This window comes from Drosophila persimilis, unplaced genomic scaffold, assembly GCF_003286085.1.
Source record: "Drosophila persimilis strain 14011-0111.01,24,50 unplaced genomic scaffold, DperRS2 tig00000002-arrow-pilon, whole genome shotgun sequence".
Taxonomy (NCBI): Eukaryota; Metazoa; Arthropoda; class Insecta; order Diptera; family Drosophilidae; genus Drosophila; species Drosophila persimilis.
Genome location: NW_020825289.1, coordinates 15,936,230 through 15,955,525, shown reverse-complemented (window position 1 = coordinate 15,955,525; position 19,296 = coordinate 15,936,230). Strand labels below are relative to the sequence as shown.

General features: G+C 47.8%; 1 protein-coding gene and 2 non-coding genes across 3 annotated transcripts; all 3 read left to right on the top strand.

The window, feature by feature from the left end:
* Positions 1-8,287: 8,287 nt before the first annotated feature.
* Positions 8,288-8,359, top strand: Trnag-ucc. The gene has a single exon. It is a non-coding gene; the product is annotated as a tRNA-Gly (tRNA).
* Positions 8,360-13,457: 5,098 nt separating this feature from the next.
* Positions 13,458-13,529, top strand: Trnag-ucc. Its single transcript has one exon. It is a non-coding gene; the product is annotated as a tRNA-Gly (tRNA).
* A 3,588-nt stretch (positions 13,530-17,117) lies between these two features.
* Positions 17,118-19,187, top strand: LOC6592594 (L-asparaginase-like protein GL17509). Its single transcript, XM_002018038.2, has one exon. It carries the CDS (start codon positions 17,164-17,166, stop codon positions 18,427-18,429), a length of 1,266 nt encoding a protein of 421 aa, XP_002018074.2. The 5' UTR covers positions 17,118-17,163; the 3' UTR covers positions 18,430-19,187.
* Positions 19,188-19,296: the final 109 nt, after the last annotated feature.

The window sequence follows — 19,296 nt, the reverse complement described above, 5'->3', positions numbered from 1 at the left end:
CACACCCTCTCGAAAAAAATGTGAATAATGTCACGCTTCATTTGGTTTAGCAGTTCAAACGGACACCTGGCCAAAGCCAAAGTCCGGCCAGAAAAACAGAAATGGAAAGCAGAGACAAAAAGAAAGCACTCACCTATACATGGCCCACAAATTCCATGAGAGACATGGAAACGAATCGAATCGGACAGATCGATTAGGCATACAAATGCGCAATTAGAAGCACAAAAGTGTAACATTTTTTTTTTTTTTGTCCATCTTCTCTGTCTCTATACGGATGCATGGCAAAGTATCTGTGGCAGTGGCTGGCTACCCTTTGCCCAATTAGGCGTCACAAATTATTGGATAGATGACAGGCATCGGAAAGGGAAACGGAACAGGAACACAAACACAGGAAGTGGACACAACTAACGAGGCATACCCGTGAATAAAAAGAGAGACAGGAGAGAGGGAGGGAGAGAGCGAGAGCTCCTTCCTCGTCGATTATTTGCCTTAAATTGAATTAAATTTTGTGAGCATTTTTGGGGCTGTAATTTAAGCGACATTCGGTTAACCCATGTCTGCTGCTGGCCACAAATTTCAATAATTACCGACAGTTTTTAATTATCCAACCAGCCGGAGGCAAGGGAGGGTCTGTGGGGGAGGAGGGAGCCTCCGAAAAGTAGTTTAAACAGGCATTTAATTATTATTTATGATTGTTTAGCGCATTTGTACCGAAATTGATTTATGCGGTTTTATCGTGTCTTGGTCAAGTTTATTAATTTGTTAAAGCCGGCAGCGATTTGACAGAGAGAGCCTCCCACATGCCCTGCCACCGCGTGTCCGCGGCATACCACATTCGATTCGGTGCGATGCGATGCGATGCGATGTGGGCCTCTGTCATGTCGCCTGCCCGTAACAATTACATGTTAATTAATAACAATTTTCTTTCTGGCACTTTGGGGGAGTGCAAAGGGAGGGCGTTGGGGCAGAGTGGCAGTGTCGGGTGTTGAGGCATGTTCAAATTGTAATTAACATGCAATTGCTGCAAGATTGCTGCATTCATGGGTGGTTGTCTTGTGGCAAGGTGGAGCCCTTACAGCCCCAAAAAGAAAGCATTGCCCGTGCGTCTCCACCCGTTCGATTCGATTGAAAGTCCCGCTTATCTTAATTTGGGTTAATTCCAACCCCTCCCCACCCCACCGCCAAAACGGCAAACATTTCCTGCTTATCCAACGGCAATGAGCAACGCCTGCGTGAAAAATGCAAATCAATTCAATTAAAAAAGAACAAGAGCAACAATGGCCAGGACGCAGAGGCATGAGGCATGAGGCATGAGGCACAGCCGCCAGGTACACAAACAACGATCTTCCCAGTGATGCATGGAACCGAAGAGCGAAGAGCGAAGAAAAGAAAAGCAAACCAACCTCCACAAAGGAAACAACACGCTCCATAAAGATCCCAGACAATCGCCCTCTCTCTTTTTTTCTCCATACAACACATGCCACAAAAGTGTTGCAGTTACAAGAATTTTAATCAAGCGTTTAACACTAAACGCGCCACAAGTTGCAGCAGCAAGAAGATAGAGCGGGAGAGGGGGAGAGGGGGGCGACTGTGCGGCTGCGCAGACGCATAAACAATTTTCAAATTGTTGTTGCTGTGGCTGTTCCTGTGGCTGTTGTGTCTGCCCCAAAGCCTTTATTGGCATTGTGTTGCTGCCACAGCGGCCGTTGTTGTTGCCGCGCCGTGTTGCAGTGTTGCATAAATTAACTTGCCGCTTGTCTAGGCCCGGCAGCAACATCAACCTCGGTGCCCCGTCCCTCGGCTGCGGCCTGCCTGCGTGCCCGGCTTTCGTGGATTGGGGTCTCGGATTGGGATTGGGGTTTTCTTTTTCTTTTTTTTTTTTTTTTTTTTTTTTTTCATTTTGGACAAATTTAAATTTGCATGACAGACGCACATTGATCATACTCGCATCGGCGGAGGGACCCAAGGGGCCATTGGGGTCCGTGGACATTCAACAAACGGATCTCCAACTGTGCGAAAATCCCCGTAGCTCTCGTAGCCCCGTAGTACGAATATCCATTGAATTCCCGACAATTTCGGAATGGGGCAACCAGCCTGTTTATTTCGATTCAATGCGGTTTTTCTTTTCAATTAACCAAACATGCGGAGCACTCAAAATGTCATTCGGTTTTGTGGCAAATGTTTGTGCTTTGCCACAACAAAAATATAGGACAACTGGCGTTTCGAGTATCCGAGAAGAAAATGCGTGAAACTTCCATAAAAAAATCGTTCAATAAATCACAACAAATTAACATAAATCTTGTTCTGTCGTCGGAGGCTTTTCAGCCATGGATTGGGGATTGGGGATCTTTGTTGTGGGGTGCTGGAGCGGTGGCAAGGGCAACGGCAACCCAACCTCCTCTGCCACTGATGTTGATGATGATGTCGATCGTAAATCGTGAAAATTTTGACAAATGCACAAAAGCCTCCACACACTCAAATGGGGCAATAAAAAATTATAAAGTAAATATACTGAAGCGACGGCTGCCATCGTCAGGCCACAAAGCTGCAAAAAAGGGACTCCTCGAATCAGAGAACACCCTGAGGTGGTTTGTAAGGTTGTAAAATCTAATGGAAATACTGGATAACATCTCCTCTAACCGTCCTCCTCTAGTCTTCAGCTCACAGTCAGGGTACCCCTAATGTGTAGGGTATACCACTTGTGGTGGTAACGGCATCAAAATTCTAACAAAACAGATGCACAAAATCCAGCCGTCGCGCCGCAGACGACACACATACTCGTGGATGACACAAATGGCACACAAAATGTATCTTTTAAAACGCAAAATGAGCCCCCATAAATGTGTGTGGCAGACAACAACAACAACAACAATGTGGGGCAGAAGCGGAGTGCCATGGAGTGCGGCCCCGAAGGGAGGCGACCGCGCACATGTCTGCAGAGTGTTAATGTGAATTTATGATGCATTACGCGGCATCTCCCTCTCCACAGGAGCCAGAGAGAGATCTATCCTCCCGCTCCTCATCGTCTGGCGGAGTGCAGTTTGGGGATTATTCTGCGTCTTGGCTTCTAGACTTTCTAGTAGCGTAATGAAAAACAGATTTGGGCAAGTTTTTACGATTTTTCGGTAGTTTTTATGTAGGAAATTCGAAAAGAAAGTCTTGGAGCGGGACTGAGAGTGAGAGAGTGTCAAGAGATGAAAGAGTTTGGATATGCAATTAAGAAGTAGAGAAAGGTATTCGGATGATAATTCTGGAGTGCATTAGCCAACGTTACTTTGTACTAATGAACTTGACGGAAGATTCGGCTCAAAGAGTGAAGGATAGATTGTGAACCAAACGTCGGGCATAGAGGGCATGGGTCTTAGAAGAAGTCATGGACTGGATAGGCTTTGTACGGCAAAAGCTGTATCTTATGTGGGACTAAGAATAGAAACAAGATGGAACACACTTACAGATACATAGATGCCTCCCTTCTTCTATACTACCCATCATATCCTCTAATTTTCCACGCCCATTGCCCAATCGAAACCAGAAACGGTTAACCCTGAAGCCCCCCGTTTTGCTCTCACCTGAAACGCATTATCGGCTCGGGCCGTAACAAATGCCTCTAATAAACTTTCAATTAAGAGAAATGCCCAAAAATAGACCCCCAAAAATAGGGGGCGTCTGCGTCAGCGGTGCGTGTCTCTGAGTGTGTGAAACGCCCATAAAACTGCACGACGGAAGGGAGTGTCGGTCATTTTTGAAGTCGCAGCGAAATGCTATTTGCTCCACAATTCCACAATTGTGGGCGGCTGCTAGGGGCGGACGGGCGTTGACAGCTGCTATGGCACAGAGCCTCTCGTATATCGTACTATATGCAGTATAATTTATGCGTTTCCACAAGTTTAGACAACCATCTCAATGCGAGCACTCCTCTGTTTGTTTTTGTTTGCTTTTTCGAGGCGGAGTGAGGTGAGGCGAAACGCATTGAGCATGACAAATTTTTCGTCTGCGATGCGGTGCGCCTCCTTTTGAAGTTCCTCTCTCCGTCTGGATGTAGTGCGAAACTACCCATCAAGTGTTTCCACCTTTCCAGATGGATCTCGGCCCCCGTCGCCCCGGCCCATGGCATGCTCCGTTCCACGGCAGCTCGTAAATAAAATCGTAAATTGCCATTTTGTTTTATTGTCGTCCAGTCCCCAGTCCCCAGTCCCCAGCCAACAGACAGTTTTTATTTTTATTGAGCTCGTTTTGTTGGTGGAGCCCCCAAAGATGCAAAAGCCATCGACTGGCTGGCCAAGACATGTCGTTAATGAGCCATAAAGGTGTGTGCCGGGCGGCCCGAGGCCCTTGCCGAGGAGTCCCACGCGGATTGAAAGTGTTTCTCGATTTGCTCTTGTGGGGATTTACGATCGGAGAAGTTCCTTATTTTGATCGGGCTCTTGATTTATGCATAGGGGGGGCTGTTTTTCGGAAATATCTACGGGATTCTTCTGCGCATTTCCCTGCGATTCAAGTGCTTTTTGTAACCGATACTTTCCACAAACATGTTGCCCGGGACACTCCCTCCTGGGCGTCTCATCAGCCACTGATGATGTGTTAATGCAAATTCTCGTTCTTCCAGTTGAGATCTATGATATATGAAGTCTCTACCTTTTGATGCTTTATACAGAATTACAAATTGCACAAACGCAGAGGCACGGCAAAAAGGGTGAAGGAGTGTGATGGATAAGTGGGGGTACAAGTGCCTCAGTTAATGATTAATGTAAGTCGCGTACAAGAGTCGGAGATGACGATGTCGATGGGACTGTGACGGGGCTTTTCCTTCTTGGAACCGAAGCCAATGGGCAATGTCATTGCCTGCCAGAAAGCCTGCCTCCCTGGCCGCCTCCCTGCCTGCCAGTCGGACCGACTGACTGACTGACAGTAAATAATCTATCAATAATTGAAGTCGCCTCTTTTGCCCGGGCACTGGCATCATCACCCCGTCCACGGACGGCTCGAACGAGGCTCGTGCTCGTGCCGGATGGAAGAATGGAATGAAATGGGAATGGGGCACGCAATCGAGCCTCGGACCACACTTGGTGACGTTAAAGGATTTCGTCTCCTTCCAGCTGCTCCCTCCATTGCCCTCCTGATTATTCTCTTTATGGGAGCCTCGACGCCAATGCCGCTGATAGGCTGCCTGCCCTCTAGGCACATCGCTTTCATGGCTGACTGAGTTTGCGCTCGATTCGATTATTTATGTCATTTGCTTTGACATTTATCATTCCACGATTTCACGATTTTTTTTGCTGCTCCCTCTCTCGCTGTGGTACCCTGTAATGGCAGAGGTTTGGGGTGTCTCCGACGGGTAGAAGAGAGGCTTAGAGCCCCACAAGGAAGGATTATTAGGGACTCCACACTAGCGAGACCACAGGTATCCCATAGTCCGAATATCGATTGAGGCTTTCTTCCTTGATTTCTTTGCTGCTCCTTTGCCAAGGTTAGGAGATGACGACGTTGTCCGATAGCCACTCTCCTACCATCCCCTGCGTTTTGGCTATTTATGGCCGCGCTACTTAACATAAATTTTATTGCCTTTGCCTGGCTCTTGGCTCATTTGGGGGCTAGGCCGGGCTCTCGCTATGGCTCTGGCTCTTGGCCGGACTTACTCACCGGGACGACAACGATGATGCCAGGATGCTGCTGCTGCTCCTCCGCCTCCTCCTCCTCCTCCTCCAGCTGTGGCTGCTGTCTATGAATTGATGAGGATTCATTTATTGTATGATTAGTTCGACCGAACTGCTTTTATGGAGTGCGGTGCCTTTTCCACTGCCTTTTTGTTGGTGCGGGAGAGGGTTTCACTTAAATGAAATTATTATTCATCGCTTGCCGTGTACCTGTGGATAATTGAAACTTATTTTGCAAGCCACAGGCCATGGAGCAGGTCCGTGAATCACATGCAATCACCAGATGACGAGTAGGCCGAAGCTGGAGCAACGACAGTCCTCAGAATCAGGTCAGAGGGGAGGACCCCGACTCGGATGTCAATCACTGGGGATGCAGTTTGAATCGATTTACCAGGAAATTATTGATAAATGAGCCCCCAGGTTCCCCATGAAGACACAACTAATGGCTTTTGATTTTAGCTCTACACCATATCCCATATCCCAGCTGCCATTCCATCCCCAGCCATCCCTTGAGCATTCCATTAAGCATACAATTTCGCAAAAGTTGCCAAGTCAGAGACCAGAGCTGGAGCTGGGGCTGGGGCTGGGTCTGGGGCTGGCAACAATTAAGTGGCAACTCTCCGGCCCGTCCCCGTCCGTCCCGTTCCCTGTCAAATGCAAATGTGACTCCCCACATGCTGAACACTCGACTCCAGCTCCAGCTCCAGCTCCAGCTACGGCTACGGCTACGGCTCTCCATCCTCCTCGTGGATGTGGTTTGGGGCAAAACCTGCCGAGTCACAAATCGATGCGTAATTAATTGGCTTGAGCAAGTTTCGCATGCCGCATGCCGCATGCCGCATGCAATTAAAAATTCATATTCAAGTTCAATGTCTGGCAACTTAGACACAACCTCTCTTTCTAAGTTGCTTTCAACAGAACGCCGCATGTGGCACACAGCGCGTACTCGCAGCGTGTAAGCATCCTTTGGATCTTGGGACTTGTTTTGACCATTCCCTGGTCCATGCCACATGCCATACCAGGCTGCTGTGTGTGGGCTCCCCAAGATTGGCGGCTGGTCACGGGGGGGCGGCAGCGGCGGCGGCGGGGCATCTTGAAAATATATGGTCCGTTGATTACCGCTTGCTGTGATTTTTGATTATGCAGTTTCCGTTTCGTTTTTACTGGTTTTCCATTCATTCTCCTCTTTTTTTTCCTTCTTTTTTTTGCATATGTAATTTTGTGGGCAAAAGCCTTTCAAGGACTGGGCCTGGGCCATAATTAAACTGTTCATAACCGTTTTATAGCCGTTTCAGGCTTCTCTACAAAGAAGAGTTTCCACAACAGTTTCAAAATGAGCTCAAAATCGGCTGGAAACCCACCAAAGATTAGTCTCAAAATAAATAATGATTAACTCCATTAGCTAGCCATATCCGAAACGCATTCTCTTTCTTCCATAATCCGCCATGACTACACAAAAAGACTCCGAACCAAATAATGGACTCAATTAACCAAAGTAGACGTCTCAATAGGTAAGCCCAAAAAAAGCGCAAAGAAAAGAAAAATCTGAATAAATAATTTATAAAAGAGAGAGAGAAACGAAACTCTTTTGAGAGCAACAGGTTCCAGGGCCGAGACTTTGTGCCAGCCCCGAGAATGACATCATTTGGCAGCCAGTGTCAACCCCGTTGTTCCCCGCCAAGAGCAATCGGAGTTACCACAGACCCCGACCCTAGCAGACTCCCGGGTCCCATCAATTATGTGCCATACCATACGGAATGGTCGAAAAAGGTAGCCAAATAAAATGGTCATTCATTTGATAGATTTTGATGTATGGCCTGCAATTTGTTAGGGCTTCAGGAATGCTCTCGGATGCGGGAAATTACCGACACGCTGTGAGCGGATCATACAAATTAATTAGAAACATAGAGCGATCGGTTAGGAACTGAAAGCATGTCAGAGATCAAAACTAAACACGATTCGGTTGTTTAGGCCTCAAACAGCGGCCTGGGCCTGGGCCTGGGCCCTCCTCCTCGCTTTACGTCTTACGGGGGTTCGCCGTGTTTGGTAGATCAAACATCTGAAAATGGTGTGTAATAAATAAGTTTGGCTCGTGGACCGCCTGTGGTTACCTCTACTTCTCCTCCGGCCTTTTGTCTAGTGCGGCACGAGTGTGGGTGACCCACCAGGCCGTGTCTTTGCTTTGAAAAGCTTTTTGACTATGAATGGACCTCGTACTGGGGTGACCCATTGGAAGCGTTCAAACATTTGTCACGTAACCCCCCTCTCTTAGCCATGGGTGGGAGGTAGTATAACTCCTACTGATTGTTTTTAATGTGATTTTGTATAATTTTCCACCAATAAAGAGATGCCTACACATGCTCTAATAGATCTTTAGCCCATGGATTTTAGTTGTTTATACCAATTCCCATTCTATTCCGCGTCCAATTGCTTCTGGATTGCTCCATAGTTTCGCCTCGAACCGACCCAATTTGATAAGCGAGAAACCCGAGATTTCCGTCATTCGTATCTCTCAAGCGTTGCATGTCGTGCCGTACGATCTATTTATAGAACGTTGGGTTGGTTTCAGTCCAATTCCGGCATTCCGCAGTCGTGCGGTTCTTGCGGGTAGAAATTCCCCGATCTTTCAAGTGGCGTCGGTGGTGTAATGGTCAGCATAGTTGCCTTCCAAGCAGTTGATCCGGGTTCGATTCCCGGCCGACGCACAAGTACATTTTTTGTAAAATATTTTTCTATTTTTTCGGCTTATGTTTTCGTTCACTACCCCCTCTCCCCCTCTCCACCGCCCCGTGTGTGTTTGTCGTCAAATATTTGCCTGGAAAATTCCATTATGCTGACTCTGCACAGTTAGTCCCTCAAGGGGTAAATGCTTATATTTAAGCCAATAATTTAGTTCTGGCATTTAAGATGGAATTTGTTCGGCCTGGTCCAAGGTCACTGCAGGGGGGACTAATTAGTATTCCGTTTTCATACGGCAAAAGCGTTTTGTTTGCACTAAATTCTCTAAAACAGATTTCGTACAGCCAAAGCAAAATGTTGGCACACTCTCTGCGAGGGCTCTCCGAGGGCTCTTCGACTGGGATGTGGCTTAGGGAATACCAACCTTTTCGCTTGGCTGCACACTCGGCTTCCCAGGCTCCATCTTTCCCCGGGCTGGGCTCCCATTGTGGTGTCTGTCTCACACCGAGTTCATTTGCTATTCATTTCGTTGCTGTCCCTCGCTCTTGACTTATGCGTATTACTGCAAATATCAATTAATGCACAGAACGTGCGTGAAATATTCAAGATGATCTTTCTCCCCCTGTCATAGGGGGGAAGGGGGTCATGCTGTGGACCCTTACTGACCTTGGATTATAATCAAGCAGCCACATGCAGAGTGGGGCCGGAGATAAGAGCTCGCAGACGGTTAACATAATTGATTTGCTGCTCGATTTATGTGTCTGCCGGAGAGGAGACCACTCCAAGGTGCTCCAAGGCGAGGGGCGAGGGTCAAAGTCACGCACGCACACAATCGAAACGGCTTGCAGTTGCCCTCAGAGTGCCCTCAAATATTGTTCACGAGCTTCCCTATACCCTTGCCCTGGTGGGGTATTATGATTCTGGGATGCCCCGCAGGGATTGTAGCATTTAATACCCTACAAGTAGAGCCGGAACAAAGGGTAAGCTATACAAGATTCTTCAGAGATCGCGCTTGGCATTGGTTTAATATAAAAAACCATCATAAGAAGCTATAATTGATTTCTATAAGATTTCTATAGTTGCAACAATCAAGTGGCAAGTGGAATACGAGTGCTATGCATGTGTAAGGCATGCTACACCGCATCTGTGAAGCACTATTGTGCGAGAACCGGGTGCAACTAAATTTTGGTTAACCAGTACCAGAATTTCCCCCTCCCCTCCCTGCCCCGCCCTGCAGTGGCCACAACTTGAGTAATTTGCATTTCAGTGCTTAATTTGATCCAGGATGGGACCAGCCAAATTGGTACTCTTCTACCTATGCCGATTCCGAGACCCAAAGGGTTCTTCTCTCTCACAACGAACACGGAATACCCTTGCTATCAACGACCACCGGCAATGCCAATATTTGGCTTGGGTCTCTCTCTCTCTCTCTCAGCTGTTTTACGTTTTCGGCATTCCAATGGCTCCCACACTCCCATCTGGCTGCCAGCTCCCCAGGGGCACGTTTCATTTTGTTTATTTGGGACTCCCAACGGTTCGATTCGCTTTTGGCCCATTCGAATTCGCATATTTATAGCAGCCACTGTCTGGCTGTGTGTATTATGATGACCATTGCTGTTGTGTTGCTATTGCCGCTCACAGTTTCAGCTTTTTCCCTGCAGTTGTTTCTGTTTGCTCTGCGGCATCTTCACAGCTGAGTGATTGCGGGCCAATATTTGTCTTTGTCCAGCGTAGTGCCAGTGCCACTGGCCCCCCCCTCTCCCCCGTTGAGCAGGACCAAAGCGAATCGAGACTATTTGTAATTGTAATTTTTGGCACATACGCATAAATGAGTTTTCCACGAGAAGGGTTCCCAAATGAAATTCGCATTTATTTTAAAAGCCACAGAAAGGTCAGAAAACTCGATAGCTGGAAAGGACAAAGGCTTCCCATTATCCCACTATCCATCACTGGCAGTGTTGATGGCTCTAAAACTTGTGGATGGCCTTCGATTAGCGAAACATATAGTATTTATCGCTGCTCTCACCTAATTACCGAATCAATTTGCCCCGGACCCCCCATACGGCAACATCGGTGTCATCTATGTCAATCGTCTGGAACGATTTCAAAACGAGATGGCATCTGTACGAGTATCAGCCACAGCCCAATCGGGTCTCGGCCCGTATTAATGTCTTTGTTCCATGGCCGGCCAACGAGCCAGAGAGCCAGCGAGCCAGAGAGCCAGCGAGCTGTGGAGTTTAATTAAAAAGGATCTCGGCCCCGCCAGCCTCCCAGCCTCCCAGCCACGCATATCAATTACGTAGACGATTAAGCCAAACAAACTGCCAACTGATTGCCAATGCATGCCAGAGCCACAACCAAACTTGGCCAAGATTGGCCTCTCGTCTCGGTGGCGTGTCATCGTTAGAAAAATTGCCAGAACCCAGCGAGACGAGGAGGCAGGCGGCAGGCGGCAGGCGGCGTGGACCGCGGCGTTACGCACACGAATTGTCAACTGGTTAAAGGGGAAACTGGTTAAGAAAATTGCAACCTTGATTGCATCTGACCAGCGTGCGTGCTGCGGCACATCGTGGCAGCGGCTGGGACTAGTGGCAGTGCTACCAACAGAGCCTTAATTTGGCTTAAATGGCTAACCAAATTGCATGGCCACCTCAACACTATGCAAATGCCATTTCCACCTCCCTCCCTCTCTCTCTCTCTGTGTGTGTGTGTGTGTGTGCCTGCGTGTAATAATTTTCCAATTTCATGCAATTTAATTTCCGTTGTCAGGCGAAAAGGAAAATATTTCACGTTATTTGGGCTCAAAGCATGGCGATTTTTTTTCCGACTGGTCGCGGCCGACAACGACCAACGACGATGGCCAAGTTAATTGCATTCTGTTGTATACCGTAATTCTATAGTTTAACCGTTAGCCGATGGAAGGAAGCAATGGAGCATGGCATGGGTCCAGGCATTGGGCCGGGGGCGGCTATTTGAGGTAGATATAATAGATATTATCTGCCGATCCGCCAGGAATAATCTTCCAAAGGCCCACATCAATGTAGAGCCGCAGAGCCCCATGGGCTGTCCTCCAACAATACCCAGACACGATCCGCGGACAAGTTGCAACAAGCCGTGGCATTCCCCATTCCCATTCACCGACCGACCATAAAGTGCACAATTCATGGCTCCGCGGCGGCGACAACAGCGGACAACGGACAACCAACATGCAACTCCGTTCTCACCTTGATCCCAATCAACCTTTGGTGACACTGGCGGCGGCATCCACATCCACATCCCCATCCTCATGCAACATGCAACATGCAACATGCCCGCCACATAGCGTAAAGTTGTTGCTCTTTTGTGCCGCCTTTTTTCTCGGCCAACTAATTAGCCAGGCCCAGAGGAGCGCATGGCGAGCGCAGCGATCTTGTCCGCTCGTTGGTGCCACAGCTGCAGCACACACTGAGCGACAAATTTGCTGAAAATTGCTCATGTGGTGCACATTCTAATTCTATTAGCCCAAGCACCGCCAGCCAATTATGAGACGAAGTGGATGCCGTTTCCCAAACAGGAACGCTCCACCAGGCGACCACTGTCCAGAGAGGTCAGGTTTTTTCCTCCATTGTTGTAATGTACCCTCCTCCTCCTGGCCTCCTCCTCCTCCTGCCCTCCTCCTCCTGGTATTCAAAGTTTAGCTTACGTGCATGTAAATAAATAAAAAGTGGGGATGTGCAGCAGATAAAGAAGATGTAGAAGCAGCCGAAGTGATACCTCTTCTTCCAGTATTTATAGAGTGGAGTACAGAGTGGAGTATTTGAATCTTGGGGGCAATGGGCAAGCCCCTCGAACAGTCGATATATGTAGATATGAAAACTATTTGTATTTGGTTGAGTCAAACTTAAACCAGCTCGGCCTTAATTAATTCCATGTCAACACCCAAAATTATGCCACAGAATATATGTACATATGTACATATGTACATATTTTGTAGTGCAAGCCCTATATACCCCTGACCGCAAAGCAAACAAAAATCTGCATTCTGAAATTATTTTGCTGAAGTTTCCATAATACAGATATGTGGGCAAAAAAAAAAAAAAAAAAAAACACAGACACAAACTATATTCATACATATTAATTTCAGAAAATTTTTTAATTAAAATTGTTGATCATGGCAACAGACCAACAAAGAACTTTTGTGCAAAAACTAATTCCGAATGGAGAACAAAAAAAATGCTGAAAAAGTTAATGAAAATATGTGCAAATCAACTATCATTGGAGACTCGTCCTGCAGAAACGTGCTCATGATGATTAAGTTAGAGGTAAAATGAAGTTCCACTCACTCCCCAGATGCGGTTAGAGCATCACTTTCAGGGCAAATGTCTGTCAATGATGAGTGCCACGGGGCAGGGGGCACACTCCGACCCTGATAAGTACTCGTACTCGTGTGTACTAGCGCTGAAATGCAGATGATTATGATATTTGCCGACTGGCAGAAACTTTTTTAATAAGTTTGTCAAAAGCAAAGTCTGGCGGAGGCCTCGCAAAAACTTGCTCCTCCTCCGCCTCCTCGTTCCGCCGCGCTAGACATTTGGCATTTTGGGCTGTTGAGCAAGTTTTTGCCGCTGGCAGTCGTGGCTCGCATAGACAACCATTGACCTTTGACACCTACGCAACACCTACACCTACTCGGGGAGGCAAACAAATTTAACCAATTACTCTCAAAGCAAATAAGCAATCAGCATAAATATCATTTTATTTATCTTGCGGCTGCTCATAAATTCTGCACATTTCTGCAATTCGTAAGAGGAAGCATGTGCCACACGTCTCTCTCTCTCTCTCTCTCTCTCTCTCTCTCTACCTGTCTCTGTCTCTCCGTCAAAGTTCAACTGTAAAGCAAATTTGCTTAACTATGATTTCCACTAAATTATTTACCATCGTTCGATGGATTATCCTGATAATTGCTGATATATTGCCTGTCAATGTCTGGCAAACTCACAAAATGATTCCTATGATAGACCCTATCCCTTACCACTTCCACTCTGTACCTCTCCCTCTCTCTCTCCCTCTCCTTCTTTCTCTGCATCGTTCTCGTTCTGATATCAGCTTCTTGGAATGGGGTATATTTCCGCTCGAGTCCAAGCGGCGTCGGTGGTGTAATGGTCAGCATAGTTGCCTTCCAAGCAGTTGATCCGGGTTCGATTCCCGGCCGACGCACACGTCATATTTTTCCTTTTATTATTCAATAATTTGTATATTTTTTTGTATGTAATATTTTAATATAAGCTATAAATTAGTTCTAAATTATTCCATTTATTACTGTTTTTTTTTTATCAAACTATTTTTATTTTCAGTTTGGACTTTCTAAATGTTTTTTTTTCGTGGTGAGTTTAGTCTGTGGATTTCCATATTTATTTTGTAATTTTATTATTGGAAATTTACAAATAAATAAATCCCAAAAGGTCATCCGACTTTTTACACCTAAATCAAGGCAGAGGTCTTCCCCATATAAGGAAGACCCACCCCTCAAATGACTGTCCCCCCGCCCCATAATTTCTTTTGAATTAACGGAGAAACCTGCTCCAACCAACTGTTCTTTTTTTTCGCCTTCATTTCCGTTTCGGTCTGACGTTTTGCATTTGAAATGCGATTGAGCGGCCAAATCAAAAGCTGAGCCCAAACACAAATTATCCATTAGACGGAATGTCCATTCTCTGTCATCATCATCATCATAATGTACAGTTTGGTTATTATCAATTCAAGGCGATTAAACGTTTATCGATTGACACGACATGGCTGGTGGTCCCCACTCCCCAACCCCCAACCCTCAATGCCATCATTCCCATCGCTGCTGTCAACATAATTAACGGCAAACGTCTGGGGACGACTGGCAGCCACCGTCTCACGGCTCATGACAAGAAGTTATGCGACGGATGGATAGATGGATGACGATGGTCATAGCATTCCCGATTATAAGCTCTTATAAGGTCTTCGCTCCCGTTGTAATTTCCACGCATAATTACACGAAATATGTAAATGAGTTAAGGCGTCGCCCAGCATTGACTTTGACTTTGGATTTCCATAGAGTTTCCTCTCCAGGTTTCCCCCTCAGGTGGGGCGTCTGGGCGGGCTTGGCGGTTATTGTTTGGTTATTTATATGAAAGGTGATTACGCGCAATTAATGCATCAATGCCTTGATGGGGCATACTTGCGCTGCACATGCCACGCAGGATAATTGCGGGCCATAAATTGCAAAGTCAGAGATGAGAGATGCCAAAGAAAATTCAATGACTCGACGCTGGCCAATGCTCGGGGGCTGCTGGCAAGTCCTCTCCATCGTCTAGTCGATGTCATTGGCTGCAGACATTCTCCAGACATGGCAGCCCGGCCAGCCCGGGCCAGCCCGCCCTGTGGCCATATCTCATTGTCATAACGGACAGTGCTGACAGTAAATAATCCATCAATAATTGCATCCTCCACTTGCCCGGGACGGGCCCTGTCAGATTCGAGTTTTTCCAGTTGCCTGGCAGGGGCTTTGGCTTTCCGCTCTTGGCCCTGGCCAATGCTTTATGTCAATTGTGTTGACATTAATCATGGCAGTTTTGATTGTTGGATGTCGCTGGATGCCACCCAAGGCTCTGACAACTAGCGAAATCCCAGACCAACTCTGTATCGCCTTGGGTGTCCATTGGAACTGGTCTGGCCTTTGGGGAATCTCTGGCGATTAACCAAGTTGTCTACTTCCAAAGATTATGCCGGAGAAGGGGGAAGATTGGTTGGTCAATAATTTAGAGACATACTTTCAGAAATACTGGGCTTCACGTACCCTCCAGCCTTTCGCTTTCCCTTCTCCGAGAGTGCAACTCTTCCGAACAGCCTTCACCCACTTCCGCGACATTTCTATGTCAGCCGCCACAGTCTTTGAGTCTGCTCCTCCGCGAGAACCCTGACCCGAATGCGGGCCGCACCCGCTATCCCCGCTAACCTTTCCTTCGGAGCTCGTCTGGGGGGGGCTCTTCAGTGGCAAAATAAGCTTGATGGAAGCTCTGGCGGCTACAAACACTTTTACGCCTGGACGCAACCTCGAGCACCACTTTGTGTCGAGCGGTTTCGAGAGGCGGTGCGGGGCGGATGGTGCGGGGGGGGGAATGGGTTGGGTTTTCCGTGAATAAAACGCCAAAGCACGGGCCGTGTGGCAAGCCGAGCAAATGCTCCGCCAAGGAGACGGAAAATGCCGCAAAATGGCGCCAAAGGAAATCCACTTTTCCAGTAAAAATGTTATTCACATGATTATTGTTGTTGTTGTTGTTGTTGGATGTTGCCTTTGCCAAAATGCCACCATTAGTTGACCTGAAAAGAGGCTCGCAACGCACTCAAGTGGCGCTCTTACTGTACTCTCCTGCCTTCCCCTATGGGCTGCCAAATGCACTTGAATATTTTGAGTTACAACACACACACACACACCTACAAACCTCTTATATGCACATTTATACTGAACTAAAACGAAGACTTTCCATCTTGAAAATGATGTAGCATCTAGTTTGGTCTGTCTTTCGAGGGATACTTGGACTCTAGTTTGTCATTTCGACCTAGTTCTCTCCTCTCCACTCCACTCTCCTGTGCATTTCGAATAGGACAAACCAGCTACAACGCGAACAATCGCGTCAGCCAATAAACTGTCAATTACTCTTGAGCCATTTTCAATCAACACGCCAAACGAGGCCCACACATGTACAGAGGGACCGACACGCTTCGACCGAATTACAAATCTCAAACGCACAATAAACGCAATTACAAGCCTGAAGGGAGCTCTTCCACAGAGAGGGAGAGGGGCAGAGAGAGGGAGATACGGCGTGAACTAGATAGAGATAGAGGGACAGAGCCAACCACAAGCTGCAAAAGCAAAAGCGTAGGGCGGGTCCTGGCCAAAAGGAAATCGAAAAGCTAGGACTGGGGCTGGGACTGGGGCTGGTTCTGAGGCCTGCCATCAGTCAATCAACAACCAATGCATATGGCCAGCATGATTGTAGCCAATTGTGAGAAAACAGCATTTTTGATAAATGGATGGGGAGCAGGAGCAGGGGAGAACAGGGCGCCCCTGGGACACAGATCTCACGGTGGGCAAATATCCAATCAGCATTAAATTATTTACACCAAAAACTATCAAGAGTAGATACACTGCGCAACATACATACATGGCGGCTGAATATATTGCCAAACTGGGTGGCAACTAAGACAATCTTTCCCTCTCTGCGAATTCCCAGGAAAAGTGTTGTTTTCCTCAGATACGCATACACGCACACACAAGCCGCACACAGATACGACAAAAGTTCGATGCATAACAAATATTTGTATCTCATGGATGTCTGTGTCAGTGTCTGTCCCGCTGACAATGCCCGAATCTGAATATGATAAATACTTGCAAATTGTTTATTGTCAGTGGCAAATAAATCAAGTGTGTGGCTGTTCGCCTGAAATGTATCCAAGGGGGTGCAAAATCCATGTCTGACTTATTCATGAATCTTAATTTTTCCGGGGTTGGGTCTGTGCTTGTTCTTGTTGAGTACTCGTGTTGTTTCGGATCGATTTGCTTTTAATTTGAAAAGTTTTCAACTTCTTGGGAATAGTTTCCAAGTTGTTTTTGCAACTCCCATCGAACGATTCACTGGGGGCCACTAATCCAATCAGAAATCAGAAATCGGGAACGTTAAAAGGCATCACAGCACTCGTCTGGGCCTCAGTCATGAGGTACTTGTGTCGCGCGCAGCTTCTGAGTCTCCTGCTGTTGCCACTGCTCAAGGCCCGGCTCTCAGTCCCAGCTCATCCCATCCCCCAAAGCTTTCTGCCGCTGATGATCAGCACTTGGAACTACACGGACGCCAACCGCGAGGCATGGACCGTGCTCCGGCAGGGCCCCCGGCGGACGCGACAGGCCGTGATCCAGGGCTGCCTGCACTGCCAGAATTCGAACAGCTGCGGCCGCCTTCTGGGCGGTCACAGCGCTCCCGACAGCTCCGGCGGGATCACCCTGGAGGCGGCCCTCATTGATGGCGCAAACATGGACTACGGGGCTGTGGCCGGAATGGCAGGGATACGCAATGCCATCGGAGTGGCGCACGACGTCCTGAGGTACACGAACCACTCGCTGTTGGTGGGTGAGGCTGCCGCCAGGTTCGCCGAGGCCATGGGGCACAAGAAAGAGGTTCACTCCCTTTCGACCACTTTGGACGTCCTGCTCCCCTGGCTTCTGGGCAAATGTCAGCCCAACTTCTGGCGGAATGTGCGTCCGTTGGCCAACGACAGCTGCGGCACGTTCTCGCCGCTTCCCCAGGAGCAGCAGCAGCGGGAGATGCGTCAGGAGTACCCCATCGAGCCGGGCCACCACGATCAGGTGGGCTTCCTGGCCCTGGACACGGAAGGCCACCTCCATGCGGCCAGCCTCTCGAGCGGCGCGCGCTTCCGCATCCCCGGGCGAGTGGGCGATGCTGCTGTGCCCGGAGCCGGCATCTATGCCGACAACCAAGTGGGCGGCGCCCTGGCCACCGGAGACGGGGATGTCCTGATGCGCTTTTTGCCCGCCCTGTTGGCCGTAGAGGCCCTCCGCGCCGGACAGTCACCGGCCAGTGCCGCCGAGGCGGTGATGCGACGCCTTCTCAGGCACCACACGGAGTTCAATGGCGGCCTGGTGGTGGTCAGTCGACTGGGTGTCTACTCGGCGGCCTGCGCCGGTCTGGATGAGTTCCAGTTTGTGGTTAGCGGCGAGAGCAGTGGCAGGTCCATGCGTCGAGTAGAGGGAATCAAATGCTTGGATCGCCATGAAGTCGTAACCGGAGGACCCAGGGGAAATTTCTATGTAGTCTCCAAGAAGATATGGGCGGCCGGGGGGGAAGATGTCTTGGTACAGCGAGTGGAGAAAATTACGCTTAACGAAGGAGTCGATTCCCGAGAGTTTGAGGAGGAATACTTAGAAGACAAGGATGCGGAAATAGACGTGGATGAAGGGGAGAAAGCGGAGGAGGTACGATCCCTCTTAGACGAATCTCCGGGAGATCTTTTGCTCCATCAGCTCGGCCTTGCGCCACCTTTTCCCTTCCGTTTTCCTTTTATATACTTTTGAGGGGAAAAAAACCTTGCCCTCTGCCGACCCCCTCTCTGCAGAGCTCGCAATTTGTATAACAATTTCAGTTTTTCCAGTTTTCCATTTTCGGGTCCTTTCGTTTTCGTTTCCCGCACTCGTATCCCCAATTCATCTGCTTTGCATATTTCTTTGTTATTTTTCAGTATTATTTTCCCTTCTTTTTCCATTTCGGGGGTTTAGTCTCCCCACCCCCTCTGGACCGCCCCCTGCCTTGCGATTGTGTAACGTAATCCCCTCGTGTTGGTTTCCTTCGAAAATCTGCTGTAAATGTATGCAAATAAGTACAGTTGTGCTTTAATTTGTGCGAGTCCCACAAACTTTTGACGGGTGTGACCTAACCATTAAAGTTTTTCCGGGAAAGTTTTCAATTGCGGCAAAGGAAAACGAAGGAAAATCTGCGGGGACTGCTGTAAGCTAACTATTTTTGACCAGTATTACTACGAAATATGCTAGATACCAGAGCTTGTACTACCACCACAATCTACTCGTAGAATATCGTTCGTCAAAGCTCTTGAAGAGCTGCACTCCATTCAATTAAAAGCGCAAATGTCTTACTCAGCCTTATCTATCACACGCCACGATTATATTTTTGTGTGTCATAAAAATTGATTGCAAATAGTCGCTGCGATCCGCGGCGATAAGTCAAAGATAACCCACAGGCACAGAAAATACCAATTGGCCGGCAATGGGCAATCGAAAGGCAACCAAGCAATAGACGACAATAAAAAAACACTATAAATGGGGGGAAGTATTATTTCTAAAAATCAAAACAATTGTTAATACATAATATTTAATTCAATGAAATCTTCAGGCAGTCATGCGGATGAGTCAGGGTCAAAATATCAC